The sequence below is a fragment of the Simochromis diagramma genome, unplaced genomic scaffold (genome assembly GCF_900408965.1).
Source record: "Simochromis diagramma unplaced genomic scaffold, fSimDia1.1 OVJJ01000420.1, whole genome shotgun sequence".
In the NCBI taxonomy this organism is placed as follows: domain Eukaryota; kingdom Metazoa; phylum Chordata; class Actinopteri; order Cichliformes; family Cichlidae; genus Simochromis; species Simochromis diagramma.
Window position 1 is genome coordinate 63,800 of NW_024387071.1, and position 21,407 is coordinate 85,206.

At 42.3% G+C, this 21,407-nt stretch overlaps 1 protein-coding gene across 4 annotated transcripts in view; it reads left to right on the plus strand.

The window, feature by feature from the left end:
• LOC120742201 (proline-rich protein 36-like) overlaps nucleotides 1–20,069 on the plus strand; it is a 35,233-nt gene extending 15,164 nt beyond the window's left edge. For all 4 annotated transcript variants that reach the window (XM_040045363.1, XM_040045364.1, XM_040045362.1 and 1 more), the window contains 4 exons: nucleotides 1,268–1,299; nucleotides 5,983–6,049; nucleotides 6,189–6,287; nucleotides 18,866–20,069. In XM_040045363.1, coding sequence (XP_039901297.1) covers nucleotides 18,954–19,877 — 924 coding nt within the window. In that variant the 5' untranslated portion in view covers nucleotides 1,268–1,299; nucleotides 5,983–6,049; nucleotides 6,189–6,287; nucleotides 18,866–18,953 and the 3' untranslated portion in view covers nucleotides 19,878–20,069. The remainder of the gene's footprint in view (nucleotides 1–1,267; nucleotides 1,300–5,982; nucleotides 6,050–6,188; nucleotides 6,288–18,865) is intronic.
• The last annotated feature ends 1,338 nt before the right edge of the window (nucleotides 20,070–21,407 follow it).

A 21,407-nucleotide genomic window follows, 5' to 3' on the forward strand; every position in this document is an offset into this window, starting at 1 on the left:
GGTAGTAGGCTTTCGAGCCTATACAGCTTGGAGTAAGACAACATGCATGAAGAGGATTAAGTGGACAAAATACTCATTTGCCTAATAATTCTGCACTCCCTGTACATAACACAAAACATCACATGGGGAAGACAGGTCAGAGAGGTATAACAATGGAAAATGCACCACATGAGGAAAGATAAGGAGAAAATAATAACTCCCCCCAGACTGAGCTCCAACAGGGAGATCAGTTTGAGAACAGAAAAAAACACCTCTGCACATAGCACATGAAAAAACTCTTAATACACCAAAGAAACACATGACAAGCAACAGGGGTGGGTAAAGGGTGAGAGACAGCCAATGTAGACAATACATCAGGGCCTGCAGCCTATGCGCTGGTCTCCTTGATCCACCGTCAGCATCGGAAGGGAATAAGCGTCGAAGGCATTTGGAGGGGGGAGGGGGCACGAGTGTATATCTGCATGTGTATATGTCTGTGCGTGTGTGTGTGCGTGTCCAGAGTTCAGCTGAGACAGTGTCCTTGGCCCTGCCAGGCTAAGTAAACAGTCTTTCAGCCAACCCAGGTGGCCTTGCATAGAATGGGAAGAACAGACTAAACACAGTCGGTATCAGGTTGTTGTTGTTCAGCTCCAGCCTTGAGACCGCAGCTGGCGCCAAAGGGGTATCCGCATGAAGTAACGGTGGTTTTTACTTTAGTGCAAACAACTCATATGAATTTCAAAGCTGTTCTAACACACTGGTCTCTCAATCTCCCGTTGGAGAGCCGTGGGCTTCTCCATGATGTTATCAAACTTACGCTCCGTGATGTTGTCATTCTTGTGCTCAAAGAGCCAATTTCTGAGAACTCACGACCGCAGTGAGCTTCTCCCAAGATGTGATCCAATTTGCGCTCAGAGGTGTTATTCCGAGCGAGCCCCTCCAAGATGTAATCCAGTTTGCACTCAGAGATCTTATTCTGAGTATTCACGGCAGCCGTAAGCTTCTCCAAGATCTTATCCATGCTGCACTCAATGAGCCCATTTTGAGAAACTCACGCCTCGTCCCATCGTCTCAATCCCAGCGGGCAGCCTTATGGGGGTTTGAACAGCCAGTTCCGCTCCCTTAATTCTTCGATAAGCCAGGGCCAAGCGCAAGAGATGGAATTGAGGGTCTCTGTGGCACATTTTTGTTTTATCAGAATGTTAAGGTGAATCTGCTAGCTAAACACAAAAGACTAGTAGTATCCTGAGCAGTCACATTATCTGTCTTTCTGCTTTTTATCTTGCAGGTCCCTCAGATGATGACGAGAGTGGAACGAGGGTAGGAAAGTCCACATCTCACAAGATCTTAAAGACTATTTCTATTTTATCGCTTTTTAAAATGTTGTATTCTGTAATCTATATTCTTGCTTGCAAAGAAACATAAACATCTAAATTTGTAAGTTCAGGGTGCATTCACTGTCTGCATTCACGGCCTCTTGTCGTCTTCCAGGCTGGGAAGGGTTGGTTTGGAGATAAGACCTGTTTCACTTAGTGCAGACATCACGTTCTTCTGTTGTTTAGGGCTTTTAAACAGTGCTGCAGTATAATATATCCACTGAATCAAGTTCTTCTAGTATTCCTGACAATGTCGCAGATTTTGTAGGAGAACCTAATTAAAGTCCTTACCTAAACTAGAAAAAGTGTGACTCACTAGGAACTGTTTAACTTGCCAAGTCCTGCTTTATTGATGGACAATAATTAAATTCTGGCCTATATTACTGATGCTTTGGTGATCCAGCTGTAATATTTGCACCTTTTTCACACTTAGAATTAAAAAGGAAACAAAACTCTGCTCTTACTGGTTTATTTTCCAAACAGCAGTAATGTCAACCACTTTCGGGGGATGCACTCAAAAATTACCCATATGTTTCCAAAGTTAGTCACCTACAGGTTTAAGGACACAACTGTAATGCAGTGGTCCCTCGTTTATCGTGGGGGTTACGTTCCAAAAATAACCCGCCATAGCTGAAATCTGTGAAGTAGCAAACTTTATATTTTACAATTATTATAGATGCTTCAGGCTGTAAAACCCCTCACTACACGCTTTATACACTTTTCTCTGACAGGCATGAACATTTTCACAATTTTCTCTCTTGTTTAAACACTCTCAAAGTTCAAGCCTTCGTAGGAAAAACAAAGTCCAGTATTACAGAATGAAACCAAAGACACCCACGGTTGCCTTTGATGGTGCAAAATGTTTTGTCGACATTTTTGTATTCGTTGTGTAGAAAACAAACATACATGTGGCACGGCTGCAGTAGGAAATTTTGCACCGGAGCTGCATTGGCTCATCACGTCGCTCTGCATAAGTTGTACTGGGTCCTGAGTGGGAGTGTTGTTGTTGTGGTTGATGTGTGCGGCTGGCAGCAGGAGTGCTGCAGCCGAGTGTGTACACCAACCGTGGTGAAACAAAGTATGCTGAAAAGCATTAATCCACATTAATGCATTAACGTTGACAGTAGGGGTGGAGCTGAACCCAAATACAGTATTCGGAAAGGCACAAATAACATGCTTTTAATGAATATTAATTTTGAACAAATACTACATCACCATTTTTGCTGAATAGATTTTTTTTTCTACCATAACTGGTTCGGGAGGCAGTTTATAACTTTTGTGAAGATCAGGAGATTATTCCATTACACTGCATTATTGACGTCTGCTGTCGGGTGCTCTCATGTTCGCCATGTTTACGTAGCTCTGTTAGCTTGGTAATTTAGACAATAGGCTGTTGACAGAGTAATGCTAACATTCGGTTAAAAAGGTTAAAACAATGCTTGTGTAGTTGTATGCACTTGTGGGAGTTATATTGTATGTTTAAGTTACTCTGTATTTTGCAGACAGCAAGATGTAGACTATAGCGCAGTTAACATTAGCAAAGCTTCCCGTCACTCATTAACTTAGCTGAAGGTCCCCACATGGATTTGGGAAACCAAATAGAAAAGAGTGCTGCTGCTGCTGAGCCATCTCTTGGTCCTCCAGCAGCCAAAAAACTTGCTCAATTTTTGTGTGGAAGCATTTTACAGTCAATGCTGCAGATGAAGCAAAAGTGATATGTAATGTGTGCAAAAGTCAAATCAGCAGAAGGCAGATATATCAAACATCTGTCAACATCTGCTATGCATAATAACATGGAACTTAAAGTATCCTCTGCTGGTACTGTCTGCCAACTCCCCCCACCAGCACCAATTCATCATCACGACCATGTTCTGCCCCTGCAGGTCAGTTTCTGTCAGGGCTAATGAGCGGTATGGATTCAGGCGCTGAGCTCTGGGTTGAAGCCGACAGTGCGTTTAATTACAGTGCTTGAAATACAGTCTTCAAACAGTGAGATATCCAACAATGTCCTTTCTCTAAATTCCCAAAAGTGGTGAAGGTGAGTTTCCCCATGAGTTCGGTGTGCACTCCTTCCGTGTGAATTCCTCCTCCCGAAAACACCAGTGAATCCCTTTTCTCCACTCCTCCGTCCGGTACTTCTCCACCTGAGAGACGAGCAAACACAACAGCGGATAAGAAGGCTTGCCTTGCTATGCGGGTTATAAGATCACGAGCACACTTATCTACCGAGCTCCGAGTACAATCCAGCGTCGACTGCCGTCTGGACACACCGTTAAATATCTCCGTGTAGTGAGGAATGATTAGCGGCAGCTGGAGCTGAAGATTACTCTTCCGGGTCAGAGGTCGGCCTTTCTCGCTCTCTCGGAGACGCCGCCCCTAGGCATAGCCCGACCCGCAGAATAGGGAGGAAGACAGAAAGAGAGGAAGGCGCACACACATCACAAATAAACAAGCAGGTCGTCCGGGGAGGACCGTCCGACTGTGACAGTTTCATTGTCTGTTCAGTGCCCTCCGAGAAGGTAGGGTTGTGGGGGGGGGGTTCATAATGTTCACAATGGTATTTTGTTAACAATGGATGAGGCAATGGCTGTTATGTTATTTTCTTTTCAATGATGTTACATGTTCATTGCTGGATTTATGGAAAAACATCAACTAATACTGCATATCCATAATTATTAAAATGGATGTAATTAAAGAATACTTACACTATAACTTTAATTAGAAGTTTAATGCAAAAAAAAAGGATTTTTAAGCATATTTTGAATTTTACTCGAATACAAATACTTTTCCTCCTCAACAAATACAGATACAGATACAAATATTGGCTGCTTTGCACATTTGTAGTTGACATGTTTTTATTGTCTTCAGTGTATTTATTGAGCTTTTAACTTTACACTGACACCATCATTAAACAACACAAAACCAACAGAACAGAACAAAATAAAAGAGATAAAACAAAACAAACAACCCGGCTGAAGAATACAAATAAATAAATAGAAAATCCACAAACTTCGGTTATGAGATAATAGGAAATCTAGGGACACATATTCCAGTACCGTCCAGTGCCACTGAATCCTAGATGGGGTAGTGAATGTGATCCAGTTCAAAAGGACATATTTCCTTGCACAGAACATTAATAGTGCGTAGAGCTGCTTTCCAAACGTCCCCCTAATCTTGTCATTTGCCAATCCAAATGCATATTGGATTGCATTCAGTGTCAGTGGTAAAATCTTATCCAGTTCACACTTCATGACAAACCAAAATTCTTATATTTTCCAGCAGGACCACAGAGAGTGCATGAGGTTGCCCACCTCTATTTTACATTTAGGGCACCGTGGAGAAAGGTCTGAATTGTATTTATGGCGTTGAGAAGGTGATATGTCAGCTCTGTGTAGAATTTTAATTTGGATTGCCTTTACTTTATTACAGACGCTCAGAGATTTAGCGTTCTCCCAGACTTCGTCCCAGGCCTTGTCACTAATCTCTATATATAATTCCTTTCCCCAGCCCTCTTCAAATTAGTTGTGTCCGTCACCCCAAATTCTGTTAACAGGTCATGACAAATTTTTATAGAAGTTCTGAGATTTGGCTCAAATATCTGCTTTTCACAGTTAGAGACAGTTTGATTATTATGTATTGTTATAGCCCTTTGGATATGGTCCCACACTTGTAAATATCTAAAGAAGTCACATCTAAAAGCAACCTTTCCAACACTCCATTGACTGGAACACAAGTGAAGAGAAATGTAACATCGTACGAGACCATGGTTTTATCTGGTTCCATAATGAACCAGATATGTCACCAGCAGGAAAACTATTTGATGATGCTTTAATGTCTTTTTAGTTTGGCTTATACAATCCCTTCTGATGTTAGGTTAGTTTTAATTATGTAACACATAAAGTAAGCTAGACCAGTGCAGGCCAGCTTGAGTTACCTATCAGAGCTCAGCAGGTTATGTGCAACAATGTCATTAAAACCTGCAGTCAGCTGAGACTTTAGAAGTCACTTGGATGAGTGATGAAACCTTTCTCCCACTGACAATGCTACGTCCAGATGAGCAGAATCAACCTTTTGGGATTTTCTTACCTGGATGACTGAGCATGAATCAAGACATTGTTAAAAATCATTACCATATTTTTATTAGCAAAGTCAGAAACATTTTAAACGACATTCAATAAAGTGCACACAGCAGGTCCTTCAGAGAGAAAAAAAATTAAAAAAAACTTTTACATTTGAACTATTGAAAATAGAAGGGATTTCAGTACATGTAAATACAAATTTTAAATTGAAGGTTTACTGGTACTGTTTTTATAACAGTCAGTTTCCTTATATCTTCGAACAAATTAGTTCATGTCCAACTGCCCTAAATAATATTTAAATCCTTTATCACAAACTTTGATCTTAATGTAACTGCTTTCACATCCAAAGTTTTGTTATCAGAAATCTGAAAACTGACCTACAGTTTGGACTCCTGAGTAAAAAGGAGCAGCAAGGGTTAAGCATCACGTCTCTCAAACACAATCAAACTTTACCCATAAAATGAAAACACTAAACTGTCAGCACTGTTACAAGTTGCTTAGGTTTGTTATTAAATTCATGTTTACATTTTCATGTTTTTTAATTGCAGATGACAGAAGATGTGATTAAAGTCCTTGGAAAATTAAGGCCTTTGGTAACACGAGATTGTTTTCAGTGTATGTATGGCTACACTCATTCATTTGATGAGTTCAGAAACAAATCTTTTTTTTCCCCATTTTTTTTAAATAAATAGTATTATTATGTGTATTTTATTTACCATGTGAAATATTGTGATTGAGTGTCTTTTCTTTGTAGATGCTGAAAATTTATTGAAGAAGAAGAAGCCAGTTAACCCGAATGAACTAGTGATGCTCTGCAGTTATTTTGTGGAACAACTACAACAAGCATGCAAAAGTGAGTTTGAAGCAAACATAAAATCTGGCCAGGGCCTTTCTGTGTGGAGTTTGTATGGTACCCCACCAATTTGTATTGCAATAATAAATTCCAAACATATTTGAAAGTGGTTGTGACATGCTCAAAGGCATTAAAGTAAGAATCAACCTCATTTTCTCTGAAAGGTGGCACTAAGGCAATTTATTTTCAATTCAATTCATTTCCGTTTTATTTAAATAGCGCCAAATCACAACAACAGTCACCTCAAGGCGCTTTATATTGCACTGTAGATCGTACAATAATAAATACTGAGAAAAACCCAACAATCATATGATGCCCTATAAGCAAGCTATTTGGCAACAGATGAAAGGAAAAACTCCCTTGTAACAGGAAGAAACCTCTGGCAAAACCAGGTGTTGGGTTTGTTAAAGCATAAAACCCCCACTGGAACACAAGACCAACAGCTGCATGGCAAAACAACACACAAGACAGAGCTCTTTTGTATTTACACTTGCGAGGGAGGCCGGCCAAGGTTGAGAACTGTTCCCTTCATTTGAACCCAGCCAATCTCGGAATGGACTCCCGGTACCGCTTCTTTTATTGAGCACAGGCAGTTCATACATGAATATGCAATTACAAATACACATGACTGTCTTAAGCAGGCGTGTGTGTGTAAAGTATACGCCTGTGTGTGTGTGTGTGTCACTTCCTGTCACCATTTATGGTGTGACCCTTTAACGAGTGTGATCGTCTTGCTGAACTATAAAAACAGGAATTTGTAGCTCGCTATACTTGCAGTGGAAATTAGCAAAGCTGAAAATAAATCTTCTAATCGGCTAGAAGATTTATGGTGCACAATGACAACCATATTAGGACACATAGAAGCAATTTTCATGTGATTTCCTATATTCTGTCCTTCCAGAACATGTCTTTCTTGTGAGATGACAGGAACTGGCAGGCGCAGTCGTGGTTTCAGTTCCTCTATATTGTAGGACTCTGTGAGATTTTAAAAGGTTACAACATGAAACAGTCTGGCAGGTTTGATAGGTCATGTTATAACAGTTTATGTTTATAGGCATTTGTTTTTGATCATGTATTCTTTACACATAAATCATTCTCACTAATGGCAAACCTGAAATACTGATCCATATGCGTAGATTTGCGGTACACATCAGCTTTTAGATGTCCCCCATTACTGATGGAAATCTCAGAGTCTAAGAAGGCTAACCCGCCACTTTTCATATCCTCCCTGGTGAATTTCATGTGTCGGTCCTCCGAGTTATTGTGATCCATGAAATGTGGTACATCCCAAGATTTGATTTTCACCCAGGTGTCATCCACGTACCTGAAAAAATGACTTGGTGGTGTTCCAGGGTAGGATAGCAAAGCCATCTCTTTCCGCTTCTTCCGTGTACAAATTGGCAGTGATAGGTGAAACTGCGGAACCCAAGGCACACCCATGTTCCTGCCTGGAGAACTAACCCTTGTATGTGAAATTGGTGGAATGAAGACAGAGTTACAAAAGCTGACACATTTGATGCTGAGAGTGGTCCTGTTGCTGAGGTTGGGGTCATCCTGTAATTTCTTACAAACTACCTCCAACGCTTCAGTTGGAGGTAGAGATGTAACATCGTACGAGACCATGGTTTCATCTGCCTCCATAATGACATCTCACACCTTCTCAACAAAATCCAAGTTGGTCTGGATGTGGTGTTCAGAGCTGCCTACCAGCGGGTTGAGGATCGAAGCCAGGAACTTAGAGATGTTAGAGGTGACCAAGTTGATCATACAGACAATTGGTCTTGGGATGGGAAATGGGATGACACAAATTTAGAAGATCATCATTTGGCGAATGGAGAAATAGTTTGTTGCTTTATAAGAAAGCTCTCTGCAAAGCCAGAACATCTTACTACTCATCACTGATTGAAGAAAACAAAAACAACCCTAGGTTTCTCTTCAGCACTGTAGCCAGGCTGACAAAAAGTTGACCCAACTATTCCTTTAGCGCTAACATGTAATGAATTCTTGAACTTCTTTACAAATAAAATTTTAACCATTAGAGAGAAATAATAATCACAATCATCTCACAGTTGTAACATTATCTCCAGCAACTTTGTGTACCATTGATATCCATGTAGAATCTTTTTCTCCAATTGAGCTTTCTGAATTAACTTCAATAATTACTTCCTCCAAACCATCAAAGTGTCTTTTAGACCCCATTCCTACAAAACTGCTCAAAGAAGTCCTGCCATTAATTATTCCTTCAAATCTTAAATATGACCAACCTTCCTCTAATAATCTGCTATGTGCCACAGGCCTTAAAGCTGGCAGTAGTTAAACCTTTACTCAGAAAGCCTTGTCCAGACCCAGCTGTCTTAGCTAAATACAGGCCAATCTCCAACCTTCCTTTCATATCAAAAATTCTTGAAAGAGTAGTTGTCAAACAGCTAACTGATCATCTGCAGAGGAAGTTTCAGTTTCAGAGTCCATCGCAGTATGGCCTCTGACAGTGGACTCATCTCTGTGCTTGTCCTGCTAGACCTCAGTGCAGCGTCCGATACTGTTGACCATAATATTCAATTAGAGTGATTAAAGTATGCTGTAGGTATTACAGGTACTGCACTGCAGTCCTTTGTGTCATATCTGTCTGATAGACTCCAATTTGTTCATGTAAATGGAGAGTCCTCTTCACACACTGAGATTTCCTATGGTGTTCCAAGAAGTTTAGTGGTAGGACCAATTCTCTTTACATAATACATGCTTCCCTTAGGCAGTATCATTAGAAGACATAGCACACATTTTCAGTGCTATGCAGCTGACACCCAGCTCTATCTATGCATGAAGCAAGATAACACATGCCAATTAGTTAAACTGCAGGAATGTCTTAAAGACTAAAAGACCTGGATTTCTGCTTCTTAATTCGGATAAAACTGAGAATATTGTATTCAGCCGTTGAAAATCTTAGAAATATGTTATCTAACCAAATGCTTACTCTGGATGGCATTATCGTGACCTCCAGTAACACTGTGAGGAACCTTGGAGTCATTTTTGACCAGGATATGTCCTTCAGTGCACATATTTTTTTATAAGATTTATTTTCATTTTTAAATTGAAAAACAAAGAAACAAAGTGAACAAACAAACAAAAAGCTCACAGCTATGGCACACAGCAAACATCTACAACTAATCACAACATGGCAGGCCATCGTGACCACAGGAGCACTTCTAGGTGCACACTCTTATATCCATTCCATTCAAGGATAACCTCAGACATCTGAAAACCAAACACAAAAAGTAATAACATAATGAAAATAACAATAATAATAATAATAATATAATGACATTGGTAATTACAGAAAGAATTAGAACAAAAAAAGGGCAAAAACAAGAACTCAAAAAAGTCAGCAAAAAACAAAAAGCACAAAACACATCATGCGAACTCCTCCCACCCTCCCCCCATCCCTCTACCCCTGTATGGCTCTCAACCTCACATTTGTATATCCAGACAGCCCATATTTACACCTATCTATAGAAACTCCCATGCACAGGAATCAGCTCCCCCCACAATAAAACCACAGCATTCAGAAAGTCGAGTCAGGAAAGCCCAACCGGGGATCAACTCAAAGCAGACCCAGGGGGGTTTGCGTCACCTCTATGATCTGTTAGGTCCAGAGATGGTAGTACTGCCAGGAAGGGGCCCCAGATTTTTCCAAAGGTTCCATACTTCCCTTTTACACTATACGATATCTTCTCAGGTGTGCAGTAGGACACTAGCTCATTAATGCAGTCTCTCAATGTTGGAGAATTTTCAGATTTCCAATGTAGCAGAATACATTTTTTCACTGCTGTACTCGCAAGTAAAATAAAATATTTCTTATGGTAATTGATAGAACCTGTGTCACCTAGAATCCATAGTTTTGGGTCCAGTTCAATTTGGATCCCCATTACCCTTGAGATTATTTCAATGGCCTCCAAAATTCTTCTATCACTGGGCAATTCCATAGCATGTGTAGTAGATCGCCATCTGTCAGCTTACATCTCAAGCATCTGGGGGAATAATTACTATCAATTTTATGTAACCTGTAAGGGGTGTAATATATCCTATGGAGTATGTTAAATTGTATTTGCCTGTGTTTTGTAGAAATTAACATGGTCTGTGCCTGTTCCAATAAGTGGTGTCATTCTACCTCTTCATAGACATAGCCCAGGGGTCCGTTCTTCGTACCTCGCTTACTACATCCAAGATCAAATGACACATCCAAGATCAAATCATCGCGCTAACTTTGAGCTCCCTATTCCGGTTCTTCGAACACACCTGTTGTTGACGATTAGTATAGCTGGATGAAGTAATGTGAGATCACTGGGTGGCTTAACAGGGGCTACGCATCGATAGTAGAAACATTGATCGGCAACCCTTTGATTGGTCGGCGAAAATGTCGAAGGAGCGCGCTCGGTTTTTTTTTCGGCAGCAGATCAAGAACTCTTGATTGAGGGATTTCAGGAGTTTCAGTGTTTATTTCAACTTTGTTTTATTAATTTCAACAATGACATACAAAGTTAGCAACAGCTAAGTCAATCTTGATTTCAGAACAGTGGTATGTCCATTATACCCTCCAACCCCCCAACCCAAATTCTCCCCCTACCAGGTCTACAATAAACAAAACACTGCAGAAAACCAGTTTCTGCCCACACACACACACACACACACACACACACACACACACACACACACACACACACACACAAAAACCCAAAAAAAAAACAACAAAAAAAACAACAACACCTCAGGACCCATACACATAACAAGCATAACCCCCAAAAAACAACAACAACCACAACTCCCCCCCCTCTCCCCCCCGCCCCGTAACCAAACAGACAAACAAAAACAAACAAAACAAAAGCAAAGAAAACAATAGCAGAGAAAGGACCAAACAAAACAAAAGGAAAAACAAATAGATAAAGTATAATTAAGATTTAAAAAAAAAAAAAAAAACATTATAATATAGCTTCGCTCAGTTCACTTCAGACTCAGGAAGTAAAGTAATAGTGTCGACCAGCAGGAGAAATGATTTCCAGATTTTATTAAATTCCCTAATAGAACCTTTTAGAGAGAATCTAAGTTTTTCCAGCTTTAAGTTAAAGAGTACATCTCTCACCCAATGGTCATGAGTTGGGGGGTGGGGAAGCTTCCACTTCAACAGAATAAGCCTCCGGGCCAGTAAAGTGGTAAAGGCTAGGGCCTGTTTGAGGGGACCAGATAAATTCAAGTCGGGAGGAATGCCAAAAATTGCAGAGAGTGGGTTAGGAAGGACAGTCTGGCCATATGCTCGGCTAAGTGTGTCGAATATATTCCTCCAAAATGCACTCAGTTTCGAACATGACCAAAACATGTGGACATGGTTGGCAGGCGATAGTCCACATCTGCTACAGGCATCACTGATGGTTGGATAGATTTTAGATAATTTTGCGTTTGTATAGTGTACTTTATAGACCACCTTGCACTGAATCAAAGCATGACGAGCACAAATTGAAGACGAGTGAATCAATTTCAAAGCACAATCCCACTGCTGTTCTGGCAGGGTTGTCTGAAGCTCTTCCTCCCATCTTAGCTTAATATGAGAAATGGATTTGGGGACCAAAGCATCTAGTATTTTATACAAGACTGATATCAGTCTGTTTTGATGAGGGTTCGTCTGCAGGATGATATCCAGATTTGTTTCTGGAGGCCGATTGGGAAAGTGAGGGAACTGCGTTTTTACAAAATTTCTAGCCTGAAGATAGCGAAAAAAGTTGGAATTAGGCAGGTCGTATTTGGACGATAGGTCAGCAAAAGATAGAAAGGTGTCCTGACTGTACAAGTCCTTAACAGTCCTAAGTCCGTTATCTTTCCAACTACTAAAGGCCGCATCAGTGTTTGAAGGTGCAAAATTACAATTTTTTGATAAAGGTGTTAGCAAAGACGGTCCAAGTAGCCCGAAGTATTTTCTGAACTGTCGCCAAATAGTTACTGTTTCCTTAGCTATTGGATTATCCCCAACAAAGGTTGGAGAAAAAGGGAGTGGTGAGCTGAGTATTGATGATAATGAGTAACAGCTAGATGCAGTTTCCATTTGTACCCAGGCTGTTACAGGGGGGTCGTTATGAACCCATTGTAAAAGTTTTTGTATGTTAGCTGCCCAATAGTAGTGTCTAAAATTGGGCAGACCAAGACCACCATCACTTTTAGAGGACTGAAGAATAGATTTGCGAATTCTAGCTTGTTTCCCTCCCCATATGAAATGTGACAGAATCTTTTCTAACTTGTCAAAAAATGCCTTGGTAAGAAAAATCAGGACATGTTGAAAAAGATACAAGAATTTTGGGAGGACACTCATCTTTATCAGGTTAACTCTCCCTGCCACTGACAATGGTAGAGAAGTCAAACGGTCACAATCTTTCCCAACATTTTCTAGTAGGGATAGAAAATTCTCCCTCATCATTTTATGTATAGAAGAGGAAATAAAAACCCCCAAATATCTAAATCCGGTTTCTGTCCACTTAAAAGGCACTATTGAGTGGGGAAGAGCTCTGGCCAGGGAATTAAGGGGTTGCAACTCACTTTTTTGATAATTGACCTTATATCCTGACAGTGTACCATATTGGTCCAGTATGTCAAAAAGCACCGGGAATGAGTTTAGAGGGTCAGAAATATACAGGAGCAAGTCATCTGCATAAAGGGAGAGTTTGTGAGTCACACCGAACCTTGTAATGCCTTTAAATCTATCCTCTGAACGCAGCCATATTGCAAGAGGCTCGATAGCAATGGCGAATAGGAGGGGTGAGAGAGGGCACCCTTGCCTAGTGCCCCTCTCAAGTGGAAAAGGCAAAGACAGGTTATTGTTAGTACGAATACAGGTGGATGGCGAGGAATATAGTAGCTTAACCCAGAGAATAAAGTCAGCCCCCAAGCCAAACCTATCCATCACCTCATAGAGAAAGCTCCACTCGACGCGGTCGAAAGCTTTCTCCGCGTCAAGAGATACCACAACCTCTGGAATTGAGTTGCACGATGTATGGATAATATTCAAGAGGCGTCTTGAATTGTCATATGAGTGCCTGCCGGCCATAAACCCCGTCTGGTCAAAGGCGATAATTTGTGACAGAACACGTTGTAGCCTAAGTGCAAGGATTTTAGATAGTATTTTAAAATCAATATTTAAAAGAGAAATTGGTCTGTAACTACTGCACAACAGAGGATCCTTATCCTTTTTCAAGATTAAACAAATAGTAGCTTCGGACAAAGTCTTGGGTAATTGACATTTTGAAAAGGCTTCATTATACATATCTTTCAACAACGGTGCCATAAGATCAGAATTGACTTTATAGTATTCTGCAGAGTAACCGTCAGGGCCCGGCGATTTACCTGTGTTTAAGGATTTAATGGCTTCTTGTACCTCTACTACAGTAATAGGTCCCCCTAATCCTTTCGTCAGATCTCTATCTATTCTTGGAAAATGTATATTTTGGAGAGTTTCTTCTGATAGAGGGGGAGAGCTTGAAGTATACAGATTGGAATAGAAACTTACAAATACTTCATTAATTCCCTCTGGGTCTGATATTATGTCACCAGCAGCAGACTTGACCTTTGGGATTAGCTTGGAGGTTGCTTCGGCACGGGCTTGATAAGCCAGAAGTTTCCCTGCCTTGTCGCCAGATTCAAAAAAGCGTTGCTTAGTCTTAATTAATTGAACCATAGCTGTTGCGGTGGTGGTTAAATTGAGACTGGCTTGAACTTTCACACGTTCTGTATAGAGGTTAGGATCTGGGTTTGATGCATATCTGCCATCTAGATCTTTGATCTTATTCAATAAACTGGACGTGTAAGTTCACTCTTTCTTCTTTAAATTTGACACAAATCCTATAAGCTGGCCTCTCATGTAGGCTTTCGACGTTTCCCATAATACACCTCTTGACACTTCAGTAGAATCGTTCAACTCAAGGAAAAGTGAGAACTGTGATCTCAAAAAATGTGTGTAGTCATCCCTTATCAACAGGCTAGAGTTAAATCTCCAATGTTTAATGGGTCGAGACGGGGTCGCTAATACCACATCAAAAGAAACTGGTGAATGATCTGAAATGGCGATAGCATGATACTGACAATGGCTAATTTTACAGAGAAACCTAATATCAACAAGAAAAAAGTCTATACGTGTATATGTACGGTGGGGATGAGAGAAAAAGGAAAATGCCTTAGTAGTGGGATTCGCATGTCGCCATGGATCCACAATCCCCAGCTGAGTTTTGAAAAATTCTAGGGTTTTAGCAGATTTATTCAGGGAACAGGCCTTAGTTGACGATCTATCCAGCAGAGTGTCCTGAACCAAGTTAAAATCACCTCCAATAATAAGATGATAGTTTTCCAAATTTGGAAGTGAAGAGAAAAGTTTAGCTATAAAAGAGTCGTCATCCCAGTTCGGCCCGTACACGCTAGCCAGTATCACAAGTGAGCCCTGCAAGTTTCCTGACACAAATGTGAAACGGCCATCTGGATCAGCAATAACTTTATGTTGCTCAAACAGAATATGATTACAAATAAGTATGGCTGTCCCTCTAGCCTTGGCGTTAAATTTGGAATGATATATATTGCCGATCCAGTTTCTCTTGAGTCACCTCACTTCTCTGTTGCAGAGATGTGTCTCTTGAAGAAAAAACACATCTCCTTTAAGCTGCTGTAAATGCGCCATAACTTTGTTAACTTTGGTTGCATTCCCCACCCCTCTCACATTCCAGGAGACAATTCTAAGACCATTGATTGTGCTCGACATACCTTAATATATTCAGACAGGTCTTTGATTTGACAAGTTGACAGTGGCCAGGGGAAAGCTGGTGTCTGTATTTGAGGTAGTAGACTGTGAACAGAACAGGGGAAAAAAAAACAGAAAGAAAAATAAATAAATAAAATAAAATAAAATAAATAAGACACAACAACAACAACAACAACAACAACAACAACAACAACAACAAAAAAAAAACATAAAACAAGGCAATACATACATGCAGATCGAACAACATAAATTGGACCTGGAAACCCCCGAAAACAAAACTTGCAAGTGTCCATTGCACAGCAGGGTGTAACCATTCCCGTGTGAAGACTTCGCCATCACAACTCTTATCAAATGGCTTGCTTCCCTGTGGCAGCAAGGTCTCACTATGAAAATATGCCTTGTCAATATTCTGCTAGAAAAAACTGAGGAACTAGGATGTATCTTACTATACAAAAACGGACAGAAGAAAAGCGCAAAAAAGGCAGGCTGAGGTATTGTTGTCCTCCATTTGTACATGGCAGGAATCAAACTGTAGGAGAGGCAATAATAATGAAAGAATGTGTGTTTATATAAAGTAAAACAGTATATACATATATGTGTACGTAGCAGACTAGCGTGCCAATGGTGGCATTATAACAAAGTATAAACAGGGGTATTGTAAAGGAAAATGAGAGAAAAACAGAAAAAACAATGAGGTTAGAATTACTCAAACCATGCTGTCCTCTAGGTACCAAACATCAAACTAAAGTGTCATGAGCCCTTCTACGGAAGTGGCAGGAGCCAACCCTGACCCTCAGATCAGGTTTCCAGAATGTTAGAACTCAGGGGACGGTGTGAGGCGATGTAGCGCCGTGCATCGCCTGGTGACGCCAGTCGCTTCCGGTTCCCCTCGTCAGTCATAACGAACAGTTTGGCCGGGTAGCGAAGCTGAGGCTTGAGTCCAAGATTATACAACTCCTTCATAACTCCGCGGTAAGCGGACCGTTGTTCCAGCACCTCAGGGCAATAGTCCTCGACAATATGGATGGGGGTGTCCTTATATTTCAGTTTAACCCGCATTTCCCGAGCTTTGCGCACAACAAGCTCACGGGTCTGGTAGCTATGAAAACAGACAACAACCGCTGGGGGTTTCGCGTTGGAGCCTGGTCTTGCCACCAGCGCCCGGTGGGCTCGATCCAACTCTGGGGCCGTTTTCAAAACGTCCACTCCAAATATGTCCACAAGCACCTGAGAAAACAACACAGTTGGCCTGGGCCATTCAATATTTTCAGGGACCCCCAAGAGGCGAATATTGTTGTGGCGGCTCCTGCTTTCAACGTCAATTAGCCTAGCTCTCAGCTTATCGTTATCCTCCGCCACCACCGCTAACTTAGCCACCACGTCCTGGAGCTCCGCGTTTGTAGTTGTGGCCATGGTTTCCAAAGTTGTAATCCGTTGGTCATGGCTGTTGAGAGTCGTTTGGGTGCTGTCCAGCTTGTTTTCAAGTCGCTGAACGGATGTCTTGAATTCTGCCGAAAGCGAGGCTTTGTGCTCGTCCAGCGTGGTCTTTAGCATAGCCATGATAGCCTCATTAGCCGCACTGAGCTCATCTCTTTTTTGCTCCTGGTTCCTGGTGTTTCTACTGGTCATCTTGGCAGATTATGACACCAGACACACAATACCATCAATACAAGTCCACACTTTGTAGCGGGTAGTGAGAAATTATCAAGTAGTTGTGATAAATGTAGGAGCCCTACGATGAGCGACTATTCCGACATGCCGTCTACCGGAAATCGAGCCGCTGCAAAGGCTGCAAAAGCAAGGAGAGAGGGCTGGCAGAAAGTTGCTGACAAATTAAACTCGTAAGTAATTTAATAATAATAATAATAATGGATTGGATTTATATAGCGCTTTTCAAGGCACCCAAAGCGCTTTACAATGCCACTATTCATTCACTCTCACATTCACACACTGGTGGAGGCAAGCTACGGTTGTAGCCACAGCTGCCCTGGGGCAGACTGGCAGAAGCCAGGCTGCCATATCGCGCCATCGGCCCCTCTGGCCAACACCAGTAGGCGGTAGGGTAAATTTATTATATTATATTACATTATATCCTCTTTCACATTAGAGCCACGACAGGACCCACTAGAACATGGGAACAAGTAAAAGTGAAATATAAGAATATTCTACAGAATGGTAATATTTATCACTTATATTGCTTTTAGTCTCTTGAAAAGAGACCCTGAAATAATCTGTTTGTTTGTTTATAACAGCAACCAAGAAAAGGGCAGAGCAAAAAAAGACAGGTGGTGGTCCTGCACCCCCTCGTCAACAAGTTGGTTAAGTAAATAATACCCTCACGGGAAAATCGATATCTCTCTATGAGCACACTGTCGCGCTGAGCTAAAGGATCCTGTCTATCCCGCAATATACACTGAATTCTGAAAACTCTCCTTATCAATCTTGCACCTTCCGCAATGGGTGGCTCGCGTATACGGACAGGACATGGCTGCGACAGACTTCCCAAATCCACCTTCGCTTTTATAGCCGTGGTCTCTCATCTTGATTACACGACGTAATTTACAATTACAACTCTAAAATATGAATTACATCTGAAATAATCAAATACATGAAATAGAATGATTAATAGTACATTTCCCTTTTTTTAGGAAATGACCTGTATGTATCTGTATGGAATCAATAAAAGGATCAAGTACTGCATTATCTTTAGTTACATTGATAATATTTATTTATGGAAAAACAGTGGTAAAATATCGCTGTTGCTTTCGTATACATGAAGCGGACATACCTGAGTGGCCGCGATCTAATCTTGTTTACATAAAGTAAACCTGCTCCTGAGCAGGTTTACGCTTACGGATATGTTGCTATGACAGCAAGTCCCGGATGAGCTTCGGAGAACCGAACGATCCAAGATCACGCGAAATCGTCAACAATCAAATCCAGCTAACTTACTTAGCGAGGTACAAAGAACGGACCCCTGGTCTGTCTCCCATTTTCTTTTCATGGATACTTTGTTATGATCAGGTAACTTTTCATTGATAATAGCATATATAGAAGATGCTATTCCTTTTATTGACTTTCATGGTTTGGTGCAAAGATGGGTTTCAAGAGGAGTTTCTTTTGGTATCTCGGGGAATGCCCCTTTGGATTTCTCTTTGACCCACTCTCCTTTTTGTAGAAATTTGAAGAAACTTTGTCTTGGAAGTTTTAATTTTTCCTTTAGTTGTTGAAAGTCAATAAATGTATCGTTATTGTATAAGTCATGTCACGGTCCTGGGTTGGTTCTACCCAGCATTTTGAGTTTCTTATATTTTGGTTTATTTTTGCATTATGGATTATTTCTTATTCTCTGGTGCTTTGATTATGATTATAAATATGTCTTATTCTTGGTGAGGGATTAGTTCTTATGTTCATGGTATTTCTCGGGATTATGAGTTATATGCTGTTTACTTTGTGATATTGGGTTTATTATTGTATTAGTAGGTTTTGTTCAGTGTCAAGTCCGCCTTTCTGTCTAGCCCATGTCTTGGTAAAGTGTGGTTTCCTGTTTTATTGTGAAGGTCTGTGTCTTATGTTAGTATGTCCAGCTTCGCTCTCCCTGTCTCGTTAGCCCTGATCTCTCCCAGCTGTGTCTCCCTCCTGTCTTCCATTCCCTGATTACCTCCCTGTGTATATTAGCCCTGTGTTTGCCCTTGCTCAGTGTCATGTCGTACCTTCGGATTATGCCTGTGTGTTTTTGTGTTCAGTACTTTCATGTTCAGTACCATTGCTCAGTTGATGTTTTGTTTTCTGCCAGCAAATAAAGCTGAGGTTTTTTGGAGTTACAATTCAGTGTTCGAGTCCTGCATTTGGATCCTCCTCTCCGCCTGCCCTGACAGAACGACATGACCAGTATGGATCCAGCAGACTCACTGAGGAAGCGCAGCTCACCTTTTGACGGGACCCGGCTAGCGCTTGGAGGGCCTCCGTGCTGCTGTTCCTCGCTAGCAGCCTACCCTTCAGCCCACGTACCTGCTTATTCCCCCCGGACGCCCCGGTCTCACAGAAAACGCTCCAGCCGGTCCTGGGAGGATTACTATGAGACTGCGAGCAACCAGCTTACACCTGCACAAGCATTCTACAAGATGTTAGGGATTATTATCGTGCCACCCGACTCACCCAGCGTTTCCACATCACAGCAGGAGCAGCCACAGCTGAGTCTTCCCTCGTCACATTCAGCCAGCGCTGCTCCCTCTTCAACAGGGAAGCAGCGAACGCGCCGCCAGCACTCACAGCTCCAGCAGGAGCCTGGGATGCTTTGCAAGCAACCGCCTAGGGTGAGTGACAGAGTCTCCCTTCATTCACCTTTTATGTCAAGGGACAAACAGACTGTTTCCCCCAAGGCTGCGAACGCCAGCTTCATGAACACTAGAGCTCGTGTTTCTCCTGTTCGGGAAAATAAAAGTATTCGTTTTGAGAACGATTTTTTTCCCCTTGGTTCAAAAGACTGTGCTCCTGATGTTCCTTCGGACCCAGGAGTTAAGACTGTTTCATCTGGAACTGTTTATTCTTGGGATATGTTTTTTCAGGCAGCTGCCCGGCCACCTTCAGCTCAGTTACCTGCTCAACAGCCACCTGTAGCTCAGTGTCCAGTGTCCCCAGCTCAGTTTTCAGTGTCCCCTGCTCAGCAGCCACCTTCAGCTCAGTTTTCAGTGTCCCCTGCTCAGCAGCCACCCTCAGCTCAGTTTACACCCCCACCACAATCAGCACCGCTACCCGTAGCTCAGTCTTTAGCCCCGCTACCCATAGCTCAGTCTTTAGCCACTTAGTCACTACCACAAACAGATTTACTACAAACTTTGTTACAGCCCATAGCCCAATCAGTCGCTCAGTCAGTTGTTAGAGGAATCATTAGCTTTATCATCAGTTCAGTCTCCAGTGTCCTCATTACCTGTAGCTCAACCATCTTCTCCACCACCAGTTTCATTCTCACTTCAACCGGCACCTCAGTCTTTAGCAGCCCCGTCTCCTGTTTAGGGTTAGGGGTTCCAGGGGCCTGTGTGTTCCAGGGGCCCCTGTGCCCACTGGTCCTGTGACTGCCCCTGCTGGAGGGCCCGTGGAGCCCGTCCAGCCTCCTGCCTCGTTAGCGGGTGGGTCCGAGGAGCCCATTCTGCACTACGCCTTCTCAGCTTGGGGTCTTGGAGGACCCAGCCAGCACATCCTCATGTCTACTGACGGTTCCGGGGAGATCGTTCACCAGCCACCACCTGCTCCATCACCTGCAGCGTCCACATCGTCGCCTGCAGCATCACCACCTGCAGCATCACCGCCTGCAGCATCACCGCCTGCAGCATCACCGCCTGCAGCATCACCGCCTGCAGCGTCCTCATCATCAGCTTCCCCTGCAGCGTCTGCATCAGCTTCAGCTTCGCCTGGTCCAGCTTCCACCTCGTTTTTGCCGGCCGCTTTCCAGGCCTCTAGTTGGGTGTCATGGGGGTCGAGGTCGGCCTCCTGCACGAGGTCTTTGCCACCGCTGGCTTCGCGGTCGGCTTCCGGACCTGCTCTGTCGCCACCGCTGGTTTGGCGTGGCCGGCCTCCGGACCTGCTCTGTCTCCGCCACTGCCTTCCGCGTGGCCTGTCTCCGGATCTCCTCTGTCGCTGCTGCTGCTGTCCGCACGGCCAGCCCCCTGAACTGTTTTGGCACTGTGCTGTCGACCTCCGGGTCGACCCCCTGAACTTTTCTTGGACTCGTGTTACGAACCATTCTAGTTTTGTTTTGTATCTTTGATGTATTCCTGGACTGTTGCTCCTCCAAATACGTGAAACCATTATTACGCCACTGTAATGGTTCAGTAAGAGCTCTAATACGGCTATCTTGTATATTTAATGGCATGATCTTACTTTTGGTATAGTTTAACTTGTATCCTGAGGCTGCACTGTATTCTTTGAGACATTTCATTAAGGAGGGAATTGTTTTAAGTGGGTCCGTTATGTATAGTAGGAGGTCATCTGCGTATAGAGAAAGTTTATGTTCACTTGTACTAAATTTGATTCCAGATATGGAGGCACTAGTACGAATGGCATCGGCTAGTGGTTCAATCACAATAGCGAAGAGCAAGGGAAAGCTTGGACAACCTTGTCTGCAGCCTCTGGTTAAAGAGAACGTGCCTGATAGCACATCATTTGTTATGATATTGGCTCTAGGGGCATTAAAAACTGTCCTAACATAGCGGGTGAACCTCTCTCTAAAGCCCATAGCTTCCAATGCCCAAAATAGAAAGTTTGGCTCAATCCTGTCAAATGCTTTATTTGCATCGATAGAAATTATTAGCATGGGGTTTTGATTTTTTTGAGCAGTA